Consider the following 23738-nt stretch of genomic DNA (forward strand, 5'->3'; position numbering starts at 1 on the left):
TCACTTCCGGTTTTGGGTGGTTACAGCCAGATCTTGTTAGGTTCTGACATTTTTTAGAGTACTCTCTCTTTGGTTTTAATTTCTCTGCTGGTTTACTGCTTTATAATTAAGGCAGAGCAGTTAGCCCATGGCAGAGTCGTCTCTAGCTGCAGAGATCACCCCACCCTTGGTCTGCTCAGGCCGCTGGTCTCTCCCTGCCTGTGCTGGTCTGTTCCTGGCCCCTCAGGACAAACCTTTCCTGGCAATCTTCCAGATTATCTTTGGCTGGTAAGTTGTTGTGCTTTTAAACTTTGAGTTTTACCAGTCAAGTGCCATTTTTGAGGCTGAATTTAATGTTGGTTGTGAGGGTATGAGAGGAGCTTAGAAAGTCACGTGTGCCTTCTCTGCCATCTTGGCTCTGCCCCCTTGGGATTTTTTTTCTGGCATGAGATGGGGTTAGATGGACACTGAGATCCCTGAAAATTCTGAAATTCTTGAAGTTCTGAAAGTTTAAGATATTCTGTTTATCTCCATCACATTTCTTACTTGATTAGGCCCAATACTCTAGTCTGTCTTCTTCAATTCTGAATCTGTTATTTGGGGTGTGATCTTTCCCTTTTCACTGTGTCATACACAGATTTGGAGGGATGTCATGCATGTGTCAATTATGATCTGCAGTAGTGAGGGTGTGACAGGAGCCAAGGAGACAATGACCAATGTCTTGATAACATCTATAGTAGAGAGCTATTCATCCTGGGAGAGTGGAAAGCTGAGAGCTGAAGGAAGGAAGGAAGGAAGAAGGAAGGAGGGAGGGAGGGAAAGAAGGAGGGAAGGAGGAAAGAAGAGAAGGGAGGAAGGGGAAAAAAGGAAAAAGAGGAAGAGAAGAAAGCGAGAAAGAGGAAGGAAGAGAGGGAAAAAAAGGAAGAAAGAGGAAAGGAAGAAGCAGAACTCTTGAGATATTTACTTACTGCTTAATGGAAGGTAGACAAACTAGAGGCAGAAGGCAAGGGCAAGGCACAAAGCCCACAAGGCCAGCCTCTTCTTCCCCCTCTCTACCAAGGAGAAGTAATGCCATATGCACCATTTTTATAGCCAGGTACATGCTCTTGCAGGCTGAGCAAACAATTGGTACAATAATGCAGACATAAAATTATACATATTGGTATATTACTTTGGTTTATTCACAGTAATAATCACAACAAATCTGTTTACAATTTAATCAAAAGCTTTACATATTTTAGTAGGAACAGGGAAGTAACCTGGGTTCAAACCCCAAATTTATTGCTCTTCTCTGTACTATTCAGGTAATCATATTTCCTACTACCTGCTTTCAATTTTATCATAGATTGGCACCTTTATCAGTGTGGACCAGCCAAGGTTCACTTAATATGTGTTATATGATTTAATAAGATTTATTTAATATTTTTAATTTATTTATGTAAATAAAGATTTAATATGAAAAGATGAAACAAATGGATAGATTCATGTTCAAGCCATCATCAGGGCCTTCCAATTACCTATTATCTTTCAGTATCATCTTTCAAGAAGTACATAGAAAGAGAATTCCCTGAGATTGAACAAAATCATATGTTCTAAATACATAGAGCACATAAATGTCATCTCTTTCCATTTGGGTAAAACAGACACTTAACTGAGAAATGGAAAGAAAAAAAAATATATTTTCTTTTCCTTTTAAATGCTGAGCCACTAAGAGGCTATGTTAATTCTTACTTTAAAACAACTTCAGATTGTTGAACATTAATTTAATTTGAATTTGCTAGCTACAGCTTTGTTTCTGAGGATAAAGGGTTATTAGGAGGGTTCTTGAGAATCTAATGGGCCTAAAGAGATGATATTTTGATTAGTTCATCTAAATGGAATTACATTTCAGGGTGGGAGTATCTGAAAAGAAGTATTTTGAGCTTTTATTGGAACCAAAAGTACAACATCCCTTGTAAGCAGTAGAAGAGACTCTAAAATTGCCATATTTCTTCCAGCCCTCATTTAAGCCTTGAAGAAAATTACATTAAAAACTGTTTATGATATTAAGTCAAAATAATAGTACTTAAATCCCAAATCCTTTTTAAAAGAAAAGTTCTCAATAAAATGCTTTTATAATTTGCCAGACCATATTGCTGAAATGACTACTAGGTTTTTGTTTTAACAGTTTCCATGAATGTACTCGTTAATATGTTCATAGTCATTAATTCTTATTCAAAAAGCTCCCCAAAGACTAATGAATGTTCTCAGAAAATCTGTCTCTTTCTATAGTTGGAGATTTGAAATATTTCATTAGTTCCTTCATCAAAAGAATGGTTTATTTGTATTTTTGCATTATTAATGTTATGCTACAATAACACTGCTAATGCAATTTCATTATTTGTACTGCAGTGAATCAAAGAAAAAATAGACCTGATTCTTGGGCTCTGCAACCTTGAGAGCAAGGTTGTTTAAAATGAGTCTGGGTAAACGTCCTATAAGCCTACTTTGGCCCGTCGGCTTGGCCCCCCAGCAAACGGATTTCCTGAGAAATGTGCTCCCTCCATCTCATCATGTCCTCCACGTCCTTGTAGAGGAGCATCTCTTCGATGGACAGGAGCTGGTAGCCGCTCAGATGGAACGGCGACAGGCTCCTCACCGCCCCCAGCAGCCTGAGGGAGGCCAGCACCGAGTCCCTCAGCGTGGGGCACACGGGGAAGATGCGAGCGGTCCACAGGCCGAGGTCGCTGCTGGAGAACAGGTCTCCTGTGACTTCCAAGCCCCAGAGATCTAAGCAATCCAAGAATCCCTGTCCAGAGAAGCGAAGGGAGCGGACGTCGGGCAGGGCCCTGACCTTCCGCTTCAAGTCGTCTTCCACGCCGTAGGCCATCGTGGCGTACATCGAGCATCCGTTCACCTTGAGGCTCAGGGCACACAGGAAGGAATTGGGGGGGAGGGCGGTCCCGGCGGGGACGTGGCAGCCGCTGACAATGCTGTTGGCTCCAATGGCGACATCGGGCCCCAGCCAGGAGTACTCCACCACTGTGCCCGGCCCCCAGCGAGAGCCCGGCTCTATTATGCTTTGAATGACGCACGGGGTCTCACGGGAGCCCTCCGAGCCCCCCGCAAAGACGCTTCCGGCTGTGGACAGTAAGCCAAGCTCGAATCTCAGTGCGCTGTCTGCAGAGAAGTGCTGCAGATACTCGTGCGAGGTGCCGAGGTGATAGAACTTGGACTTGTGGAGGGCCACCACGTGGAGCGGCGTCCCTCGCAGCAGGCGGAAGATCTCCTCCCTCACGCGCACCAGCTGCGACTCCTCCCTGGTCACATTGGCCGTGTTCCTCGTGTACTCCACCGTGGCCCCAGGCCCCAGGGCCTGCAGGAAGTCTCCGTAGGCATCGATTTCACAGGTCAGGGGCCCCAGTTGCTGGTAAAAAGCCAGTAATTTCCGGGCTGAATCATGGTCCATGTAGAACAAGCTGTCCGTGTAGACAAAGTCTGAGTAGGCACTGGGAGCGCTGGGGTCCCCTGCAGCCAGGTTCTTTGGGGAAGGGCTTGCCTTTGTGCCCACCGCACCTGACCGGTACATCTCTTCCAAGCTGGGCTTGTGCAGGAAGCGGTGGCAGGTCCTGTACTCCAGGTCTCCACTTTCTGAGCCCCCTGAGGGTTTTAACACAAACACTCCATGCGTGGTCCCCACTGCCAAGTCCGAAGGATGCGCCAAAGCCGTGAAGCCTGGCTTATCGAACCTCAAGGGAGTGTCGTCTGGAACGCTGTAGAGTTCTATGTCGTCCGCACAGGTGACCAGAATTCCAGGGCTCATGTGGGAGGGGAAGTCAACGTACATAGCTAGTTTTAACTCCAGCATTTGATAGATTGGGTAACCAAGAGGCAGAGCCATGAAAATTTTCCCCAGGGCGCTCGCATTGGGTAACCGCTGACTGTAGCCACCTGGAAAAACCAGAGAGATCGTTGACAAAGGCATTCCGGCCGGAAGTCCAAGACTCAGTGAAGGAAAATGAATGAAAGAGGGCCCTGGCCGGTCCCTGGCTCAAGCGGGACTGAGCCCACTGGCCATGGGCAGCGTAGCTTTCATCTACCAAACAGGGAATAAAGCTGACCAAGTGATCTTGGGAGTTGGTCATTCTCTGTCGTTTACTTGAAATGATTAGTCAAAAGAATATAGGTGGAAGGAAATTTTACCTCGGCCCGGGCTTTGTTTGGTCACCTATGTCCAATACACAGGACCTTCCACCCAACAAGGGCCCTAAAAATATCAGCTGAATGAATTATATGAATGAATTTGTGTCTAAGAAAAAAGATGGGCTGAAAACTGGGAAAATCTTTTTCTATCTACATTTTAAGTAGATGCCTCTGAGTGTCTCATAAGGTTCTCAATTAGTCACAAACTTTAGAAGGGTAAGAGTTTCCGAAATTCTCTTATAAATCATAAAGGGAATCAAATCTTACTAATGCAGGTGCATTTGGGGCAGACACGAGTAGTCAAGGAAATGTAAAAATGATAGTTTGTGTTCAAAAATAACGTTTGTGTCTTTCAAGTCTATGTGATGAATTGAAGACTGAAAAAGGATTATCAAGAATAGAGTTTGGCAAAGGAAGGCAGGAGGGCCAGAGAGGGGCAGCTAAGGGGGCTTTGAGCATTTTGGGGGTGAGCATCTTTTTGTGTGGCTGAGGTGGAAGGTGTAGTCACATAGGGAGACTGAGGAACTGAGTGGGCAGAGGGCTTGTGAAGGAATCAAGATGTGTGTGTTCCAGTCCCCTCACCTGAAGGCAGCAGCTGAGATGGGGAAGAGCCAGGTACTGAACCCCTGGGAAATGCAGGGGAGTTACTATTGGGCCTCAGGGCAACAGCAACCAAGGTGGTGATGGGGCAGCAGACAGGAGAGCAGTTACTGAGAAATGGGCCTGAGTCATGGGGGCAGCAACGGGGGAGGCCCGCTCGGACCGAAGCCAAGCAGGATGGCTGTCAAGGCAGCCGGTGCTGGGAAAGCAGCCGCTCAGGGTGGCCAGGTTATCTCGCTAACTGAGCCCGAGAACAGATGCTCCACAAGAACCACCCCCGGCTTCCTTCACGAGCAGGTCTGGACTCCGGAGCCCTCGCTGCGACCACTGCACGGAGCTCCGGAATGCCGGCAGGCAGGGACACCGACTTCCCGCCCCAAGCCCCTGAAGACCAGCCCCAACAGATGGGGGAGTTTTCATGAGCTCAGCCTTAAGAAAGTAATTTTCAATCACCAGATCAAAGGCGCCTCTGATGAAAAGTTGATGACCAAGTACGTGATGTACAATCTAAAGAATATTTTAACAGAAAACCACATTATGCTGCCTCCGACATGAGAAGGTATCAAAGCAAGACACATGTGAAATGTTTGTTTTCAAAGAGGAACAACTTCAAAGATACACAAAAATGCTAAGTTTTCCCAGGAGGGAGGACAAAGTTCCTGCGGTATCAAAGGTGAAATGCTCAAAAGAAACTTATAAATTAGTGAAGTATGACTTTACCAGAGTGAATTAACAGGATGGTAAAAGAGTTCCATCTATCACCATATATCTCTTCCAAACACTGAAGGGCACAAAGTGTCGATCCTCCATTTCCTTTAAAAAAAAAAAAAAAAAGAATAAAGAAATGTTTACTCATTGTCTACTATGTGCCAAGCACTGGGATAGAAAAGACAAAGGTCCTCATTTTTTTTTTTAAATAAGAATTTACATTTATCTCTATTATTTTTCTCATTTGATTTGGTCAGTGTCTTAGAATTGGGATCCAAAAATATCTTGAAAGACCATCATCCAGCACTTCAACTCCCTCTCAGTTATGTCATTTACAAATTTGCTAAATATTCTCTGTTGTGTGTCTTTATCCAAATCATTGATTTAAAAATAATATTACACAGAATGATGTCAAAAAAAAAAAAAAAAAAAAAACAGAGGAACATATAAATGTACTCATCTTCCAAGTTCAAATCTGGCGTCACTCTTCCTTGCTACGAGACCCTGGGCACATCAGTTAATCCACTGGCCTCAGTTTCCTTATCTGTAAAATGAGCTGGAGGGGGAAAGGGCAAACTCTCCAGCATCTCTGCCAAGAAACCCCCAAGCAGGTTCGGACAGAAGACGACTAGCCAGATTCCCTTCTTGACTTTACGGGAAGGAGCGAGCACATACGTGTATAAATCTATCCCCCCCTCCCCCTCCCACACACCTATGCCTTAAATACAGATACACATATGTACCGTCCCACACCTTTTCATTTTTATCAGACCTGGGATCTGGGGGGGAGGATGGACGTTTTTTCTGAAAATCACCGTTGTGGAGAGCTGCCCAGCCCAGGGGGAGTAGGCGACCCGCTGGGTGAGCTTGAGCCACGTTCTCCAGCAACTGAGGCCTCTTCTCTTCTAACTACATCACGGCCCTTCTACTTTACAGATTCCACAAGAAAAAGCATGCTGAAAACTCAAGACAGTTTTCAGATTTCATGTCTTTTCTGATAATCTTCCCCAAATGAGTTTGTAAGAGCTTAAATCTTAAAAAAAAAAAAAAAGCCTGCAGGGCAGGTGGGCAGCGGGTCAGGCCCTCCTCCCCAGGAGGAGTCGCGCTCCGCCAAGAGTCCAAACTCATTGAGCAGTGGGGCCATCCGCTGGGCACACAGAAGGGACCCCCTTGGCTTCCAGCAATGGCAGCTGGAAGGATACAGGGGGGCAGAAGTGGCGGGACCGACTGGGGACCAACCTCGCATCCCCACCTCTGTGTCGGGGTTTGCGCGTTGCTTGTCTCCACAATTTTTTCCTTTTTGATTTGATTTTTCTTGTGCAGCAGCAGGAGCGGAAATAGCTTTAGAAGAACCGCACGTTTAACCTAGATTAGTTACTCGCTGTCTAGGAGAGAAGGGGGAGGAGGGAGGAAGAAAACTGTGGAACAAGGTCTTGGGAGCGTCTATGCTGAAAATCATCTCTGCACGTGCTCTGGAAAATATGACAACCAGTTAAAATTTGGTTCCCTGGCGGGTGGAAATCACTGATCTCCTGAACCTTGGAAGGTCGCCAGGCCCTGAAAACTCCAACGGGACCTACACGGGTTCCAGCCGCTGGGCCGGCTCCCTGGGGGTGGTGCTTGCGCCTGCGTGTGGGCCCGGGAGCCCCGGGAGCGCGGGCCTTTCGGCCCCTGTGGGGGGCAGGGCGGGGAGAGGTCGGAGACAGAGGCTTCCACGTGCTCCTGAGAAGCCTCAAAGGCTGCGCTACTTGGGCTCAGCCAAGCTTAGTCGTTAAAACCGCGGCTTGACTAACACGATTCTCTTCTAACAGTCTCCGGCCTTTCTCAGCTACAAGCTCCCCTAAAGGGCCCGAGGCAGCAGCCCCGTCACCCAGGGGAGCACAGCCCTCTTCCCATTCCGGGAGCACCGGAGGCTGGAGAGCTCCGGTCAGCGGGCGTCGGGGAGCGAGCCCGGCCTCCGAGAGCGTCTCTGCCGCTGGGAGCCCCCCCCCCACCAGACGCAAACGCTGAAGCGCCCCCGGCGAGGGCCCGGCCTCCGAGAGCGTCTCTGCCGCTGGGAGCCCCCCCCCCCCCAGACGCTCACACTGAAGCGCCCCCGGCGAGGGCCCGGCTGGGAAACCCACCGATCTTGGCCCCGGCGGGGTCGGCAAACACGTGGTAGCGGGCGCCGAGGGGCAGCTCCTTCCGCTGGAGCTTCCGGGAGAGCTGCTGCCGGTAAGCGCGCTCTTGCTTCTCGTCGGCCGCCGTGATCACCACCGCGTCCCAGAATTCTCCCCGCTCCGCGGCGCGGCCTGCTCGGGAAAGAGGAGACGGTGAGAACGGGCGCCAGAGCCGCCTCCCTGCGCTTGCAGAGGCCGAGTCCCGCGGAGGCCTCGGGGACTCACGGCGGGACGCGGGCTGGCCGGGGCACGGCGCCCGGGGCCGCGCTGAGCCTGGCTTGGCTGGGCCCGCGCTGGCTGCTCCGCGAGGGGAGCGCCCCGAACTCCTGCCCAGGGCACCAAAGGCCAGGGGACGCCGGACCCGCGCACCCCGTGACATCTCGGGAACGTTGGGGGAGGGGAGGGGGACGCGGGAGACTCTGGCCCAGAACCCGCCACCTCAGAGCAGGGCGGGCTGAGGAGCCAAACAGAGCGGAAGCCGCCCAGTCGCAAGGTGGCGCTGTTAGAGAAGCACCGGAAATGTGCACAGGGGCTGTGTCCCACCGGGGCGACTCCCAGCGGTCTGATCAGCGCGGGAGACCCTGCGAGCCCTGCCCAGAGCAGGGCGGGCTGAGGAGCCAGGGCTGAGGAGCCAAACAGAGCGGAAGCCGCCCAGACGCGAGGTGGCGCTGTTAGAGAAGCCCAGGCCGTGGCGGTGCGCCCGGGCTCCCGGCGGTCTGATCTGGGCAGCGATGTCATGCTGGCCCTCCCGGGGAGGCAAGGACAGCCCCCAGCTTCCTCTGCCCGCCTGGGGGCGGAGGCGGATCCCTGGGATGCAGCGTCGGGCCAGAGTCCCCCGGCCCTTCCCAGGCCACGCCTGCCCTTTCCTGGAGCTGGCGGGCTGAGGGGCGACGTGCCTCGTTCTCCCCTCCTTGGAGGCGTGCGTGGGCACCTTCCCCATGCAACTGTCGGATCCCCGAGACCCGGGTGCCCCTCCCCCCACCTTTCTCTGCACCCCCAGGGCTCACTGTCTCGGGCAGCTGGGCCGGCACGTGCTCGGAGCCCCGGCTCTGCAAGTTCCTATTTGGCCTCAAGACACTACTAGGTGTTGGGCCCTGTGCAGCTCACGTCATCACTGCCTGCCTCGGTTTTCTGTAAAATGGGCATCTTAGCGGTCCTGGCTCCCAGGGTGGCGAGGATCCCGTGAGATCAGACACTCGCGCTAAAGGCACATGCGCCACCGGCATCCGGTAGGTACACTATAAACAGGCGATTGTTGACTGGCTAAATGACTCCAGACAACCTCTCTCCTCATGGGTTTTTCTGACCCCGGGTCGGACTGGGAAGAGCATGTTCTTACTCTCCGACCTTCCCTCCAGGGGGGACCTCTCAGGGAACCGCATACAGCCGGCGCTCCATGAATGCCAGGGAGCGTACCGCATACAGCCGGCGCTCCATGAATGCCAGGGAGCGTACCGCATACAGCCGGCGCTCCATGAATGCCGGTGAGCTGTGCAGCCCTGCTCTCTAAGGTCCCTTCGAACCTGGCAGACTCCCATCCTGCCTGGGGACCTTCCTCTGTAAAAAGGGGTCAGAACGCCCCGAGAGCAGTAGGACTCAATCCTCAGTCTGCATACAGCAAGAGCTTAATAAGAGTTAGGTGAGAGATTCAAGTTGGACTGGGGGGAGGGGGCACTAAAGGCGCCTGAAAGAGCGTGGCCCAGAGAGTCACCGCCCCGGCCCCGCCCCTCGCGGCGAGGGGCCGTGTTACGGAAGTCTGCTCATATCGGAACTAAGCTCCGCCTCCTCGCAACCCGGAAGTCCCTTCTGGCAGCCAGGATCCCTTGCATGCGGCCCAGCGCACGCCGCCCCGCCCGCCCTCCCCCGTCCCCGTACCTCTGAGCCGCTCGAACTTCCGCAGCTTGCGCTGGGTGGCCTCGTACAGCGCCACGTCGGGACCGGCCTCCGCAGCTGCCATGACCATCACATTTCTGGGGATGGGAGGGAGAGGAGCTGGGGGTCAAGACGCATGCGCAGCTTTTTATTGGGCCCCCCCCATCACGCACGCCCCGCCCCTGCTCGAGCGATTCGCCTCTTGCGAAGCCCCGCCCCTTTGCCTCCGAGGCTTGGTGGAAGGAGGCCAAGGCGCGTGCGCAGACACTGGACAAGGTGTCCATAGCAACCAGGGACGCTGACCAGCCTGGCCGTTGAGTTGCAGACTTCCCTGCCGCTCTTCCCCTCTGTCTGCGACCCTGCAGCCCCGCTGCCCCTGCCAGCCCTGTGAGTGGGCTTTGGGGCGGCCCTCTCCGAGCCTCAGGCCCCCAAGAGCCCCCGAAGTAAACTTCCAGAGAGGCTGGAGGGCTTCGCCACCATCCGCCTGTCAAGTGGTTCTCGAAGCGCTTTCTACTCCTTGCGCCAGCGCGCCGGGCGTGCAGTAGGTGCTTAATAAAGGTACACTCACCGTTTACAGTTACCGTCGTACAGATGGAGTCACTGAGGCTCAGGCTGTCGGCATATCCTCATCCGGGCAGCCAGGCTGGGGGGGCCGGTCGGGAGGAGCGGATTCACACTCAGCCCCAGGGCCTCCTGTCTCGGCGATATCCCCTAACCGCGGTCTGCCTCAGTCTCCACTCGTGAGAAATGGGGCCAATCCCAGCCCCTGCTTCCCGGCGCCTGGTAACGGTTAAGGCAGTCCCCTTGGGAAAGCGCTCGGTCGGTGTCCGGCGTGGGTGCCGGGGCCCCGGCGCGGCTGGGAGCATCCGGGGAGGCCACGGATGTGCGACGCCCGCCGCTGGGCCTCTCCGGCAATACTGACGGCGCGTAACCCGGCGGCGGCGGCGGCGTTCGCGGCCTTTGGCCGGTCAGAAACACCCCCAGCCTAGTCTCTGCCCGGCGCCCGGCCGGTCCCCCTCGGGGTGTCGCTCCCAGGCTCGGGGGGGCGGGGCTTCTAGCCTGGCGGTGCCCTCCGACCCCGGGCCTTCCAGCCGCGTGGCGACGTGGTGGAAGTTAGAGTCGCTCGGAATCGGGCTCGTTTGTCGGCTGATCCCCGTTTCCTTCTCTAGGGGAAGAAAGGATAGACCAGCAGAGGGTGCTGGGAAATGCTCCTGCGGAGGCCCGAGATGGAAGCTCGGGGGAGAGGCCCGGGCTCAGACTCCAGGAGGATAAGCCCCCGCCCCCACCCCAGGGCCTAGGAGAAACAAAGCGCGGGGGACGGAGGCAGGGACCGAGACGGAGAGGGGGAGAGCGGTCAGGAGGTCGGGGTGCTGGGACACGGGGCGCCTCCGGGGCTCCAGCCGTTCTCTGGGCTCCGGCCCCAAAGGCCAGCGGGCTCAAAGCGCGGGGCTTGGGGGACAGGAGGAGTGTTTTCTGGGGCGCGGGGAGGGAGGAGGGAGGGCCGGGGGAAGGGGCCTGGTTTCCTGTGGGGACCCTAGGACCCCTAGGAGGGGGAGGTGACCTCAAGGGGGCTCTAGGGCCACTGCCTCCCACCGCCCGGCGATAAGCCCGGACCCTCCAGCCGGAAAGGGCCCGTTCCGGGGCCATTCCTTACGGGGGATGAGCGGCCCCTGCCAGGATTCCCCGCGGCCTCTCCCGGCTCATTGGCTTGGCTTTTAGTGGGGGAGGGGGAGAAGGTGGCTTTTATGAGAGAGGGGCTTGGCTTTTAGTGGGGGAGGGGGAGAAGGGGCTTGGCTTTTAGTGGGGGAGGGGGAGAAGGGGCTTGGCTTTTAGTGGGGGAGGGGGAGAAGGGGCTTGGCTTTTAGTGGGGGAGGGGGAGAAGGGGCTTGGCTTTTAGTGGGGGAGGGGGAGAAGGGGCTTGGCTTTTAGTGGGGGAGGGGGAGAAGGGGCTTGGCTTTTAGTGGGGGAGGGGGAGAAGGGGCTTGGCTTTTAGTGGGGGAGGGGGAGAAGGGGCTTGGCTTTTAGTGGGGGAGGGGGAGAAGGGGCTTGGCTTTTAGTGGGGGAGGGGGAGAAGGGGCTTGGCTTTTAGTGGGGGAGGGGGAGAAGGGGCTTGGCTTTTAGTGGGGGAGGGGGAGAAGGGGCTTGGCTTTTAGTGGGGGAGGGGGAGAAGGGGCTTGGCTTTTAGTGGGGGAGGGGGAGAAGGGGCTTGGCTTTTAGTGGGGGAGGGGGAGAAGGGGCTTGGCTTTTAGTGGGGGAGGGGGAGAAGGGGCTTGGCTTTTAGTGGGGGAGGGGGAGAAGGGGCTTGGCTTTTAGTGGGGGAGGGGGAGAAGGGGCTTGGCTTTTAGTGGGGGAGGGGGAGAAGGGGCTTGGCTTTTAGTGGGGGGGGGGGAGGAGAAGGGGCTTGGCCTTTGGCCCCTAGTTGAGTATTGACCCAAGGAAGAGAGCCAGAATCTCAGACAAGTGCAAGTAAATGCGCCGCGGGCGGCAGTGAGGGGCAGGGAGCCGCCAGGGAGCCGCCAAGACCCCGCGGGCGGGAGGGGGAGAAAAGGCCCCGCTCTCCCCTCCCCATACACGGGAGGGGCCAGGTGGGCTGCAGGGCTTTAGGGGAGGAGTGGCGGGGGAGCCCACCTCCCAAAAAAGGCTCGGGAGACACAGGGCCTGTCGGTGGGGGAGCCCGATTGGGCCGGGCTGGGGCCTGCGCCAGGCCCGGAGAGTCAGGCGGGGAAAGCAGCAAGGAGAGTTTTTTGGGGGGGGGGACCTGGGGGAGACCCGGGGATGGAGGCGGGGATGGGAGAGATTTGTCTGGGGAGTTTTCCCGGGGCCAGTTTCCCAGCTTTTGGCTTCGGGGTGTTTCCCGCAGAAGCTTTTTGATTCTTTAGCCGCCTTGTCTTCGGGTTGGCTTGATTTGTGGCAGACACAGGTTTGCGATTTTGCAGATCACGGTTCGAAATGAAAACTGAAGTTGGAAATAAATAATTGTATCTTTTCCACAGGTCTCTGAGCACAAATATTTCAGTAAAACTTTGCTAATTTACAGACTGGATTTTTTTTAAAGAGAGAAACTAATGAAAAATGAATCCTAGCCACAATTCAAAGATAAATTCCTTTGCTGTGGTTATGAACCATTTAAATATGGACTAGGGTGAAGCCTGTATTTATGGGTCTAGCTTTAATAGGGTATCCACAAGGTGTATGATTTAATTTAGTGAGTCTATAGAGATCATTTGTCCAAAAGTGGTCAGGCTTTGTCAAAAAAGCTAATGTTTCAAATAATCTAGGAGTTCTCATTATTAACTAAACTTTTATCATTGTCTATTTTCATTTGTCTAAGAAACTCCCCTCGATCTCCCAAATAAACGGGACATGATTTGTGTTGTCAGATCGGGCCATGGGCTGGCTGCTCACAGGGAAGGCTTCGAGCAGAGGGAACCCAAGCTCAGATCCAGGAGGTCCTGGATTCAAGAGATGCCTCCCATCCGTACTAGCTGTGCCTCCTGTCTCTAGGACACCACTCTCGGTGGCAGATCTCTGATGTCTGACTCTGCTAATGAAATCACTGGTCTTGCCCCAAACATTCTCTCAGTCGATCAATAAACATTTATTGAGCGCCCATCATCTGGCAGATCTTGTGCTAACTGCTGTTTGGAGATCATTTTGTGTAATTAGATGGTGTGTATGCATCTGACTCTTCCGAGATTTTTTTTTTTTGTCGCAGTCAACTGTGTGTGTTTTTCTGTGTTAGGTTGTCATGTTTAATAGGATTGGGGATTCCTCAAATATGTCCCAAATATGTTATGTTCCCTAGCGATGAGAACCATGCCCGGTGCTTAAGGAAACATTTAATAAATGTTTTCCACTTGCATTGCCAATATTGCGAAATACAAATTATCTCGCGTGTGTGTAAACTCTGTTTCTGCATGCCACCCTGTCTTTTATAACTAGATGTCTGTGAGAGCTCCTCTTTTTTCATGCAATTCCTGCTGTTACTATTGGGCTTTTTTGGTGGAGGAGGGAGGAAAGGAGATCGAGCTTGTATGGGGTGTCAGTGACTAATGCAAATTTTGGAATTCTCGATGTCAGAGTCCACAAGTCTGACTTGTAAATTGAACTAAATGCACATTAACCTTGAAGTATAATATTTATATGAATAAATTTGTATTTTTAGATGATAGTTTGTTAGCATTCCAACTGTCAAAGAGGCCCAAGGAATGCCTGCCATGTTTTCTTGCTACTACTGCCATCAAAAAAACGTCTTCAACAAATGTTTCATCTTCTCCCACTAGAAAGCAAATTGAATTCAATATGCAGGATCAAGGATTTGTACTCTTCCTTAATTCTTAGGATTCCTTCATTTCCATGTCATAAATTCTGAAGCTGCGTGAGAGTTACTTAAAAAAGAAAAACTGGGAGTGAGGATGATATCTTGTAACTGGTAGGCCTTATCTGCCACAAAGGCCTGGTTTTCAGAGTGATTAAAGATATAATATGATGTAAAATAAAAAAAAATAACTTAAATAATCACCTTGATGAAAATTAAGGAAAGATTTACCGACAAGATACAGATTTCCTTATAACTACATCCCTCTGAAGCCGTAGCGGGAGCCCTCATGCCTTCCTTAAAAGGCGACTGGACATCTCCCCAATCCTCCTTTTGAGCATCTCAGTCTGTTTTGAACTTGATCATTTATGCATCCACATGTATTTTCTTCAAGTAAAATACCATTTATTCAGAATAGAGGTGCCCCGATCTGGCTGTTCGTGATTATCTTCAGAACCAGCGGTGCTTGTTGCAGAAATTTCAAGCCAGGGCTATAAGGAGGGATCATCATCACTCTGTAACTTGAACAGTCTCACAAGTGTTCCTGCTGCCTTTTGTTAAGCAACTGTTATATGATGATAAAGGGACAGCTGGATGGCTCAGGAGATAGAACATTGGACTCAGCTTCAGGAAGATGTGAATTCAAACCTTATTCTGTGTGACCATCATCAAGTGACATAATCTGGTCTTGAATAATCCACTGGATAAGGAAATGGCAATCCCCCTCCCCATCCTACTCCAGTATCTTTTCCAAAAAAAACCCCAAAAACCGTGGACAATATTGGTGTGGCTTGGTTTGCAGGGTCATGGAGAAGCATACATGACCAAATGGCAAAAGAGATAATAACAATTGGCATTCACAGGGTGCTTGAAGGTTCACAAACAATTAACAATGATTATTATGTTTTCTTGTAACAAATAAAATAACAGATGTAGGTTGAGATAAAGTGACTCACCCAGCTCATGAGTCTCTGAAGCTGAATTTGAACTTGGCTCTTCATGACTCTAGGGGAAACAACCCAGAAGTTCTAATTGTAAGGTCCTTATTCCTATAAGTAAAGGCAAGTTTTATTTTTTACTTTTTCTATTTTTTAATAAAAACAGAGTGATGGGAGGGTCATGAATTAGCAATAGGGGGATTGGACAAGGCCTTTTGATAGATGTGAATCTTGGGAAGTGACCTGATGCAGCTATGGTTTCTAACGGTAGGAGTGAAAAGGTAGAACGTTCTCTGTGAAAAAAGCAGATAAGGCTGTTGGATTGGAATATGGAAGGCAGGAAGGAGAATAATGTCCCATCAGGCCAGTGATAGACAGGAGCCTTCCAAGCCAAAGTCCATGTTTTAGCCTAGACACAATGGAAAACCAGCAGGGCAGTGACAGACTTGTGCTGATGAAGGAAGACCATTTCTGCAGCTATGGAGAGGACAGATTATGGAAGAGAAGAAACTGGATGCAAGGAGACCAATGAAGAAAAGCCATTGAAATTCTGTGGGTGAGAGGCGAGAGCCTGGACTAGCATAGTTGTCCTAAGATGGGCGAGGAGAAGCATGCTAGTACTATGGAGAAGAGAGGGTGGTGACAGACAGGAGTCGCCTGCTGCTCAGAGGGAAGGAGACCTCCAGTACCTAGAGGAGAAGAGACAGGACCAGCTGTGCACCGGGAGGCTTCCTGAGGACAGAAATCTGGAGAACTCTGGGCCAGAGAATCCCAAGGAAAGATCTGTGATATACATACTAGAGATTACGTGAGACAAAAAGCTTAGGAAAGAAAACCAACAGAAAGCTAGCTCCCCAGTAGGTAAATGACCAGAAAGCATCATAAAAAGCAAAGAAAGAATGAAAATCAAAGTCCAAAATAGAATGATCAAGTATTCATTACTTGGAAAATTAAACACAATTGTTCAATGAGAGAAAAAAATCTCTGGAGCTTCCAGAAATCAAAGAACAATGGCAGGAAAATACAGAATAAATCCAAAAGAAAAATAAACCATTTAAAGGAATTAATGACTGTCAGAAATAAGCTCAATTCAAAATTCACAAACATGCACACATATGCATACATACTAACAAACACACACTACAAAATATGAAAAATTGAATATAGATGATAAATTTCTTCCCAGAAAATAAAGACTCCAAGGGGGAGAATAATAGATTGGGAACACAAAAACACTGAAATGGAGGGAAAAAAAATTGGTGAAAGAAAAGCAAAAGTCACCATTGTTTAAAGAACAAATGATTTTTTTTTAATAAGACAAAGTAACCAGCCTTGAAGACAAGATGCACAGAGATAACTTACATAAATAAGCATTATATATTGTTAAAAACACACCAAAACCAATTTTATTAATGTAGAAAAAACTTATGACAAAATACAATGAAAAAGTAATGGTAAAAATGAAAATACAAAATAGACATAAAAATCATATGTGTGTATGTAAATATATATACGTATATATATACATATACACAGCTATATACATACGTATATAGATACACATTCATATATTTGCTGTGGGAAAAAAACAAATAAACTTAGCAAAGCTTTCTCAATGAATATTGAGTAAAGCAAGAATATCCCTCTCCCCTCTTTGTTATTCAGCCTAATTCTAGACATGCTAGAGATAACCAAAAGACAAAAGAAAAAAAAAAGATACAATTGGATATTGACAAAGAGAAGACACACTTTTTCCAGTTTGTTGACAACTTGATGGTTTAACTAGAAAACCCTAGAGAATCAGTACAGAGATAATTGAGACTCAGAGGGAATAGCTTCAGTAGTAGTATACAAAACACTTTGAAAAGAAAATCATTTCTATATAGTTATAACAACTTGTAGGAAGAAATAGGGAGATCTCATTTAAATCACTTCTAAATGTACGAAATATTTGGGAGGCAATCTACAGAGATTCTCAAAGATTTTATAAGAATACAATTGCAAAGACTATTTTAAGAAATAAAGAAAACTTAAGTAATTGAAAGGATGGTCATTACCGATAGTCATTACTACATAAATACAATAATAATAATGAAATATATAGAGCTAATTTCCTGATTAAGTACTATTTCAATTGACCTATCAAGAGGATAAGCATATTATAAAGCCTAAAAAATTAATACTAAGATTCATTTCGAGTATCATAAGTCTAGAATGTTAAGGGAAAATAAGTGAATGTGTGACCAACCTTTTATTGAATGTCTAGTGGACTAAAGCTTCTATACCCTCATCAAGGGAAAACAAAGCAACAGTGAATCCAAAGGAATGAATGAAATATATCATTTCTAGATATCAAACACTGTTATGTAATTATTAAAACTACTTTGTCCTGTTTAGAAAAAAATCTAGCTGGAATAAATAGCAAATGAATTCATTAACTGAGAGATTGATCAACCAAAGAATATGAATTGCTAAGAAGTCCTCATTTGTCAAGAATTGATGGGCAAACTGGAGAACAGTTTGGCAGAAATTAGATTTAGACCGATTTTAAATGCTAAACTTCAAGTAGATTCTTCTTGTTATTGAGTTGTTTGAGTCATGTTCAATTCTTTATGACCCATTTGGGGTTTTCTTGACCATGATAGTGATTTGTCATTTCTTTCTCTAGCTCATTTTATAGATGAGGAAACTGAGGCAAATGGGGTGAAGGGTCACATAGCTGGTAGGGCCTGAGGCTGGATTTGAACTCAAGTCCTAACTGTAGTCTTGGCACTTTATCTACTGCACCACCTACTTTCCTTTTTGAAATTTTTACAACCTTAATATGAAATCATTTAAAGAACAAAATAATAACTTAGAAGAGAACAAATTCAGGTACATTTCACAGCTTTGGCATGAAGTATAAAATGGATAATTAAATTTAGTGAAATTGAAAAGCTCTTGCCGAAAGGAAATAATTAAAGGGAAACCGTCAACTAAAAAAGAAAAAGCTTTTTACCTAATATCTCTGTTACATAGTATTTATACTAATTTTTCTTGAAAGTTTGATAGAATTTTCCAATAAGATCTATCAGAATCAGGAGCCTCCCATCTCCGCCAGCTCCTGCCCTTTCAAAGCTTTGGTAGCTTCCTTACAGCTAGTTTTATTTTATTTTTTTAAGATAGGATTATCCAAGAACTTAATTTGGTCTTCTATTATTGGGACTTTTAAACTTATTTTAAACACATTTCTTTAATTTTTTAACATATTTAAACATATTTCTTTAATTTTATTTCATTATTCATTTAATTGTAATTTTATTTCATTAAACTTATTTAAACATATTTCTTCTATTTCTTTAGTGTTTACAATATTATTAGGATATAACTATATATAAGTTGTTATGTACAAACATACCATTTTATAAATATATATGTTTCAGTATATATACTAACATGTTGCACATATAAATCTATATCTTTATTTATTTCTGCTTTTTTGTTATCTTGCTTTGTTTTCTATTTTGTTGGTTTGAATTTTTCCCCTTTATAATTTGACCAAAGGTTTATCAGTTTAGTCTTTTGAAAGAAATAGCTTTTAGCTTTGTGGTGTTTGTTGTTGTTCAGTTGTGTACATGTCTTTATTTCCTTATGGACCTTTCTGTTCTCCACTGTGGTGTTCTTCTTGTTCTATAATATAATCGTTCTCTGTGAGCAGGTTTCTTGGGGAGGTTTTCTGGAGGCAGCCTTAGTTTCAGTTCAGAGTAATAATCACTCCAAATGCAGCCAGGAGTTAAAATCCAGTCCTTTATTGTGTCCTTCAAAGTCTTGAGCTTCAGCCCCTCGCTCCCTCCGAATGTCTTCAGCCAGCACAAAGGTGGAAGATGGAATGAATCTGTCTCTGCCCCCGAGAGTGGGCTTCTGGGTCTGGCCCTGAGAGCTTCTTGCTTATATGCTGTACACTGAGTACACACCAATCATTATATCACTGGGAAACCATTATTTGTTGTGGGATTAATTCAATTCTAAACTAGATTTAAACATTGTCTCCTCAATTCCACTTAGTACCTTGTTTCAAGTTCTGGCCCATAACTTCTCCTTGTAGGATTAAATCAATCATACTGAACTAGGTTAAATTAGATAATTATTGTCTCTATCAATTCTAATGACTTAACACTTTGTAAGGATTCCAACACTCTACTATCTTCTGAAGTCTTTCTAAAAGGCTCATATTTGTTGTTTCCGTGATGCTATTTATCCATCTCATAGATGTTCTTCCATCCCCTTCTTCAATCTTTCCCAACATCAACGTGTTTGCCAGTGAGTCCCATCTTCTCATTTCGTAGCCAAATTATTTAAACTTCAGCTTCAGTATTTATCCTTCCAGTAAGTAACCTGAATAAAATTTTTCTAAGTTTTGATTTATTTGAAGGTGTTATCCAAGGGATTCTTCAAGACTTTTCCAAAACCACAACTGAAAACTATTAATTCTGTGGTGCTCACATTTTTTAATAGTGCAACTTTCACAGCCATATATTGCAAATGGAAAAACCATAGCTTTGACTCTACGGATCTATGTTGACAAGGATGTTTCTGCTTTTTAGTATTATATCCAGATTGTCATAGCTTTCCTTCCAAGGAGCAAGTATCTTTTAATTTTGTCACTGCAGTCACCATCTGCAGACATCTTTGAACCCAAGAATATAAAAACTGACATAGCATCCATTTCTTCTCCATCTGTTTGCCAGGAAGGGACAGGAGCAGTTGCCAATGATTTATTTTTTTTTTTATGTTAAGCTTTGAGTAAGCTTTCATAGTCTTTCTTTTAGATTATCTATTTTTATTCTAATTTATAAATATTTCCTTCTTGTGCTTATTTTTGTCATGTTGCTTCATCATTACCATTCTCTTTCATATGCCTATTGTTTGTATGATTATTTTTTTCTTTTAACCCTCATTAGGATTTCATTTCTGTCTCCATTTTTTTATTTGAACTTTCTGAAGTGATCACTATTTTTATTGTTATTTGTAGTGTTCTCAGTTGGTTTTCTGGAGGTCTTGGAGCGGATCTTCGTTTCAGTCAAGTAATCACCACAAGAAAAGCCAGGGGTTAAAGTCTAAATCCTTTATTATCTCCTTCATAATCTAGTTTCCTTGCCCGGGGCCCAGCTAGCATTCTTGAGAGTCTTTCAGACTGGCCTTGGTCTCAGTTTGGGGAGCATGAGGACAGGCCAGCCACCAAGGTGGTGAGAGGTGAAGTGAATCTCTCTCCATGGCTCCCAGAGCTTGAGTTCCCACCTCCAGTTTGCTTGTCTTCTCTGGCTCTGACCCTGGCTGAGTTTGTCCCAGCTTATATGCTCTATTCTAATTACATTATCATAGGTGTGAATCTTGTAGAACTATATTAAGTACTAAGTACACGCACTGAACTAGAGAACTATTAATCCCCATGCTAAACTAGATAACCATTGCCTCACCAATTCCATGAACACCTTGTAAGAATCCTTGTTTCAAGTACAGAGTTCTGGCCCATAACAGTTATTGCCTATAAAGGATATGTTTATTAATTTGTTTTTTATATTTACATAAATATACACATACATACACATATATGTATGCATATACACATATACATACACGCATGTAGAGAAAGATATATAGATATCTATCTACATATTTTATCGACTGGTATCATAATGGTTGATTTTGTAAAAGTGTCATTCGGTACTGAGAAATATAAGTACATTTTGTGACATATAAAAAGTTCAAGAGATATAATTCCTGGATAATTGTTTTATTAATAGTGGTGGCAATAATTAATAAAAGGGAATCAATGAAACCCTTGAATGCCAAAGACCCCTCAATGGAACCCACTTAATACTTATATAGCCCTGGACGAGTGGTTGTTTCTGAGGGTGCAAATCAACTCTGATTGATCAAAATTAATAAGATAATGAACATTATAATGAGAAATGGACCTAATCTAATGAAGGTTTGGGTACTGACTCTGATCACTTAAGTCTTGGTCAAAAAGACATCTATATTCCTATAACCTGTCTAACAAAAGGGAAGATTCTAATTTTCCCAGACCTAAAACACAATGGACCAGAATCTATCAATTCCCTTAAACTAAAATTTGTTTATCCTCTGAACAGAATTGAATTTTCCTTCTCAGTATCAGCTCTGTACTTTAAAGACTGCCTGAATAACCTACAGGAACAGATTTCTGAATAAAAAAATAAAAAGGGGGAAAACCTTGGTCCTAATTCAATATAAAGTTATTAATACAAGAGAGAAATAATCATTTCTCTCAGTTAATGATCCATTCAGAAGGTACTATTATAAGCCTTTTAATGCTTGCTTTGCCAACAATTCTGAAAATTCTACATTTTCTTTTTTGCTTTATTTTTATGCTAGATTTATCCAAAAGTGAGAGAGGGTTTTTAAAAAGTCTACCATTATTATATTATATTATCTATGTCTTCTGCACAATTCAGTTTTTTTTCTTTTATGAGTTTGGAAGATAAAGTATTTAGGACAAAGAAATTTGATATTGCCATTGATTTATTGTCTATAGTTCCTTTCATCACATTATAATTTCTTTGTTTTTGTCTTTTATTGTTGTGAATTTTTGCTTTGCTTTGACAGAATCATTGTACCTCTTTTTTGAATTCACGTCTGATAATAATAAATTTTATTGAAACCCCTCATTTTCATTCTGAGCATGTCTTTGCTGTTTGCACATATTTCTTGTGAAATTGTAGGATTTTGTTTTATCTTTTTAATTTGTCATTCTTTTTCATTTTGTTAGATGGCTTAATCCATTCAGCATTAAATTAAGACAGAATCAAATTGATACATTCTTTCATTTGATCACATTTTTGTTTCTGTTTCTAAATTAGGATTTTTTCTCTTTTTTTAAATAAAAGGACTGTACTTCATTTCTTCAGATATCTTAGTACATATATTTAAAAACTTAAAAATTATTTTGGTCCAATGTTCTAAGCTGTCAAAAACTTTTAAAAAACTGAACCTTACAGTATATTCTCTATCTCTCCCACCTTTGTGTCAGTTACAAATCTTATAAGGATATATGCTATTTTGACCTTTTTCAGTTCATTCACTTAATATATACTGTATAAATATATGTAAATATAAATACATATATATATATCACATATATGAATGCACACATACAAACACATTCATAAACATACACATATATACATATATATCACAAACATATATACAAAAATATACATAATTTCAGAGTGTGAAGGGACTTCACAAGATAGCAGTTGTCAGCTGTGAGAGAAACAGGGACAGCGACAAAAGGCAGAGAGAGCGAGAGAGAGAGATCGATTTAATGAGAGGACTTTTAAGCATTCCTGATGAAAAGATCAGAACTAAATAGAAAACAGAAAAGTCAAAAGAAATATAAAGAGTAAACATGAAAGATTAAATAAAGTTGCAGTTTACATTATTATTAGGGAAGACGATAATTGTATAAGTCTTAAGAACTTTATCATTATTAGGGCAATTAGAGTCTATACAGATAGAGGGCATGAGTGTGAGTCAGTTTTGTTGGAATGATCTCAAAAGAAAATTAAGGGATAAAACAGAGGTCTGCATTGGGAGAAGGGGAAAGGAAAATGTCAAATAAGGGAAATTTTCTCCCATAAAAGTATACAAGGACAAACCTTTCTAGTAGAGGCAGAAATGGGGAATGGTGATGATTAGTGGTAAACCTTGAAACTTCACACACACACACACACACACACACACACACACACACACATCCAATTGGCTGTGTTAAATCTATTTTATCAATAGGGACATGGGCAAATAGGCAATAAGAGTAAGGGAGAGGGGAAGGTGCTGAAGGGATGGCAGATTAAGGGAAGCAGTGTCAGAAACAAAAATAGCTGAAAATGGGGTTGAGAAAATAGTCATCATAATTGGGAATGGGAATGGGATAATCTCACCCATAAAGCAAAAGTAGATAGCAAAATGGATTAGATACCATAATACAACAATGTGATGTTTACCAGAGACATTTGAAACAGAAACAATAGAGTTAAAATGCTTCAGCTGGAATAAGAAAGGCTTCAGCAACCATGATCTCAGACAAAGCAAAGGCAAAAAAAAAAAAAAAAAAAAAAAAAAAAAAATTAATTAAATTAAAAAAAAGGAAAATACATTTTGCTAAAAGTTACCATAGATAATGAAGCAATATCAAAAAACTTTTAAGTTTCTCTGATAAAGGCCTCATTTTTCATATATATATATATATAAGTTAATGAGTCAAATTTATACAAATTAAATGCCGTTCTCCAATTCATAAATGCTCAAAGTACATGAACAGACATTTTTCAGAAGAAGAAATCAAAGTTATCTCTACTCACATAAAAATATTCTAAATCACTGTTTATTAGAGGAAGTCAAATTAAAACAAATCTTGATGGACCACCTTATACCTCTCAGAAATGACACATGCTGGAGGAGATAAAGGAAAATTATGTGCATTAATAAACTTGGTAGAATTTGTGGACTTGTCCAGTGATTCTGGAGGTCAATTTGGGACCATGTCTAAAAGATTATAAAACTACCTTTTGCTCCTCCTGCTACTAATGTACTAGTACTAGTACTAGTAATGCTACTACTAGGTCTGTATCTCAAAACAATAAAATAAATAAAATGAAAAAAGACTTCTGTGTACAAAGATATTTAGAGTAAGTCTATTTGTGATTGCAAAGAATTAGACATTGAAGGCCTTATTCACTAAGCAGCTTGCAGCATATGAATAAGTAATGACAAGGGAGGGATGGATTCAGACAAACATGGCAAGACCTATATGAACCAATGTAAAGTGAAGATCATTGTGCACAATAGCAGCAATCTTGTAATGATGAGCAATTGTGAAAGACTTGGCTGCTCTGATCAATACAGTGATCCAAGGCCTCATGATGAAAAACACCATCCACCTCCAGAGAGAGAACCGGT

General features: G+C 45.1%; 2 protein-coding genes across 3 annotated transcripts in view; one reads left to right on the forward strand and one right to left on the reverse strand.

The window, feature by feature from the left end:
- Positions 1 to 873: 873 nt before the first annotated feature.
- FPGT (fucose-1-phosphate guanylyltransferase) lies at positions 874 to 10542 on the reverse strand. The gene is made up of 5 exons (XM_031968874.1): positions 10069 to 10542; positions 9504 to 9598; positions 7593 to 7760; positions 5482 to 5574; positions 874 to 3909 (listed from the first exon to the last, which is right to left on the reverse strand). Exons 2-5 carry the CDS (start codon positions 9589 to 9591, stop codon positions 2462 to 2464), a joined length of 1797 nt encoding a protein of 598 aa, XP_031824734.1. The 5' UTR covers positions 9592 to 9598; positions 10069 to 10542; the 3' UTR covers positions 874 to 2461.
- LRRIQ3 (leucine rich repeats and IQ motif containing 3) overlaps positions 9595 to 23738 on the forward strand; it is a 199190-nt gene continuing 185046 nt past the window's right edge. Inside the window, exon 1 of one of the 2 annotated variants that reach the window (XM_031968875.1) lies at positions 9595 to 10058. The gene's annotated coding sequence lies outside the window, so the exon portion shown is untranslated. The remainder of the gene's footprint in view (positions 10059 to 23738) is intronic. The other variant, XR_004234226.1, reaches the window with a different exon arrangement.

Source organism: Sarcophilus harrisii, chromosome 4 (genome assembly GCF_902635505.1).
Source record: "Sarcophilus harrisii chromosome 4, mSarHar1.11, whole genome shotgun sequence".
NCBI classification, from domain to species: domain Eukaryota; kingdom Metazoa; phylum Chordata; class Mammalia; order Dasyuromorphia; family Dasyuridae; genus Sarcophilus; species Sarcophilus harrisii.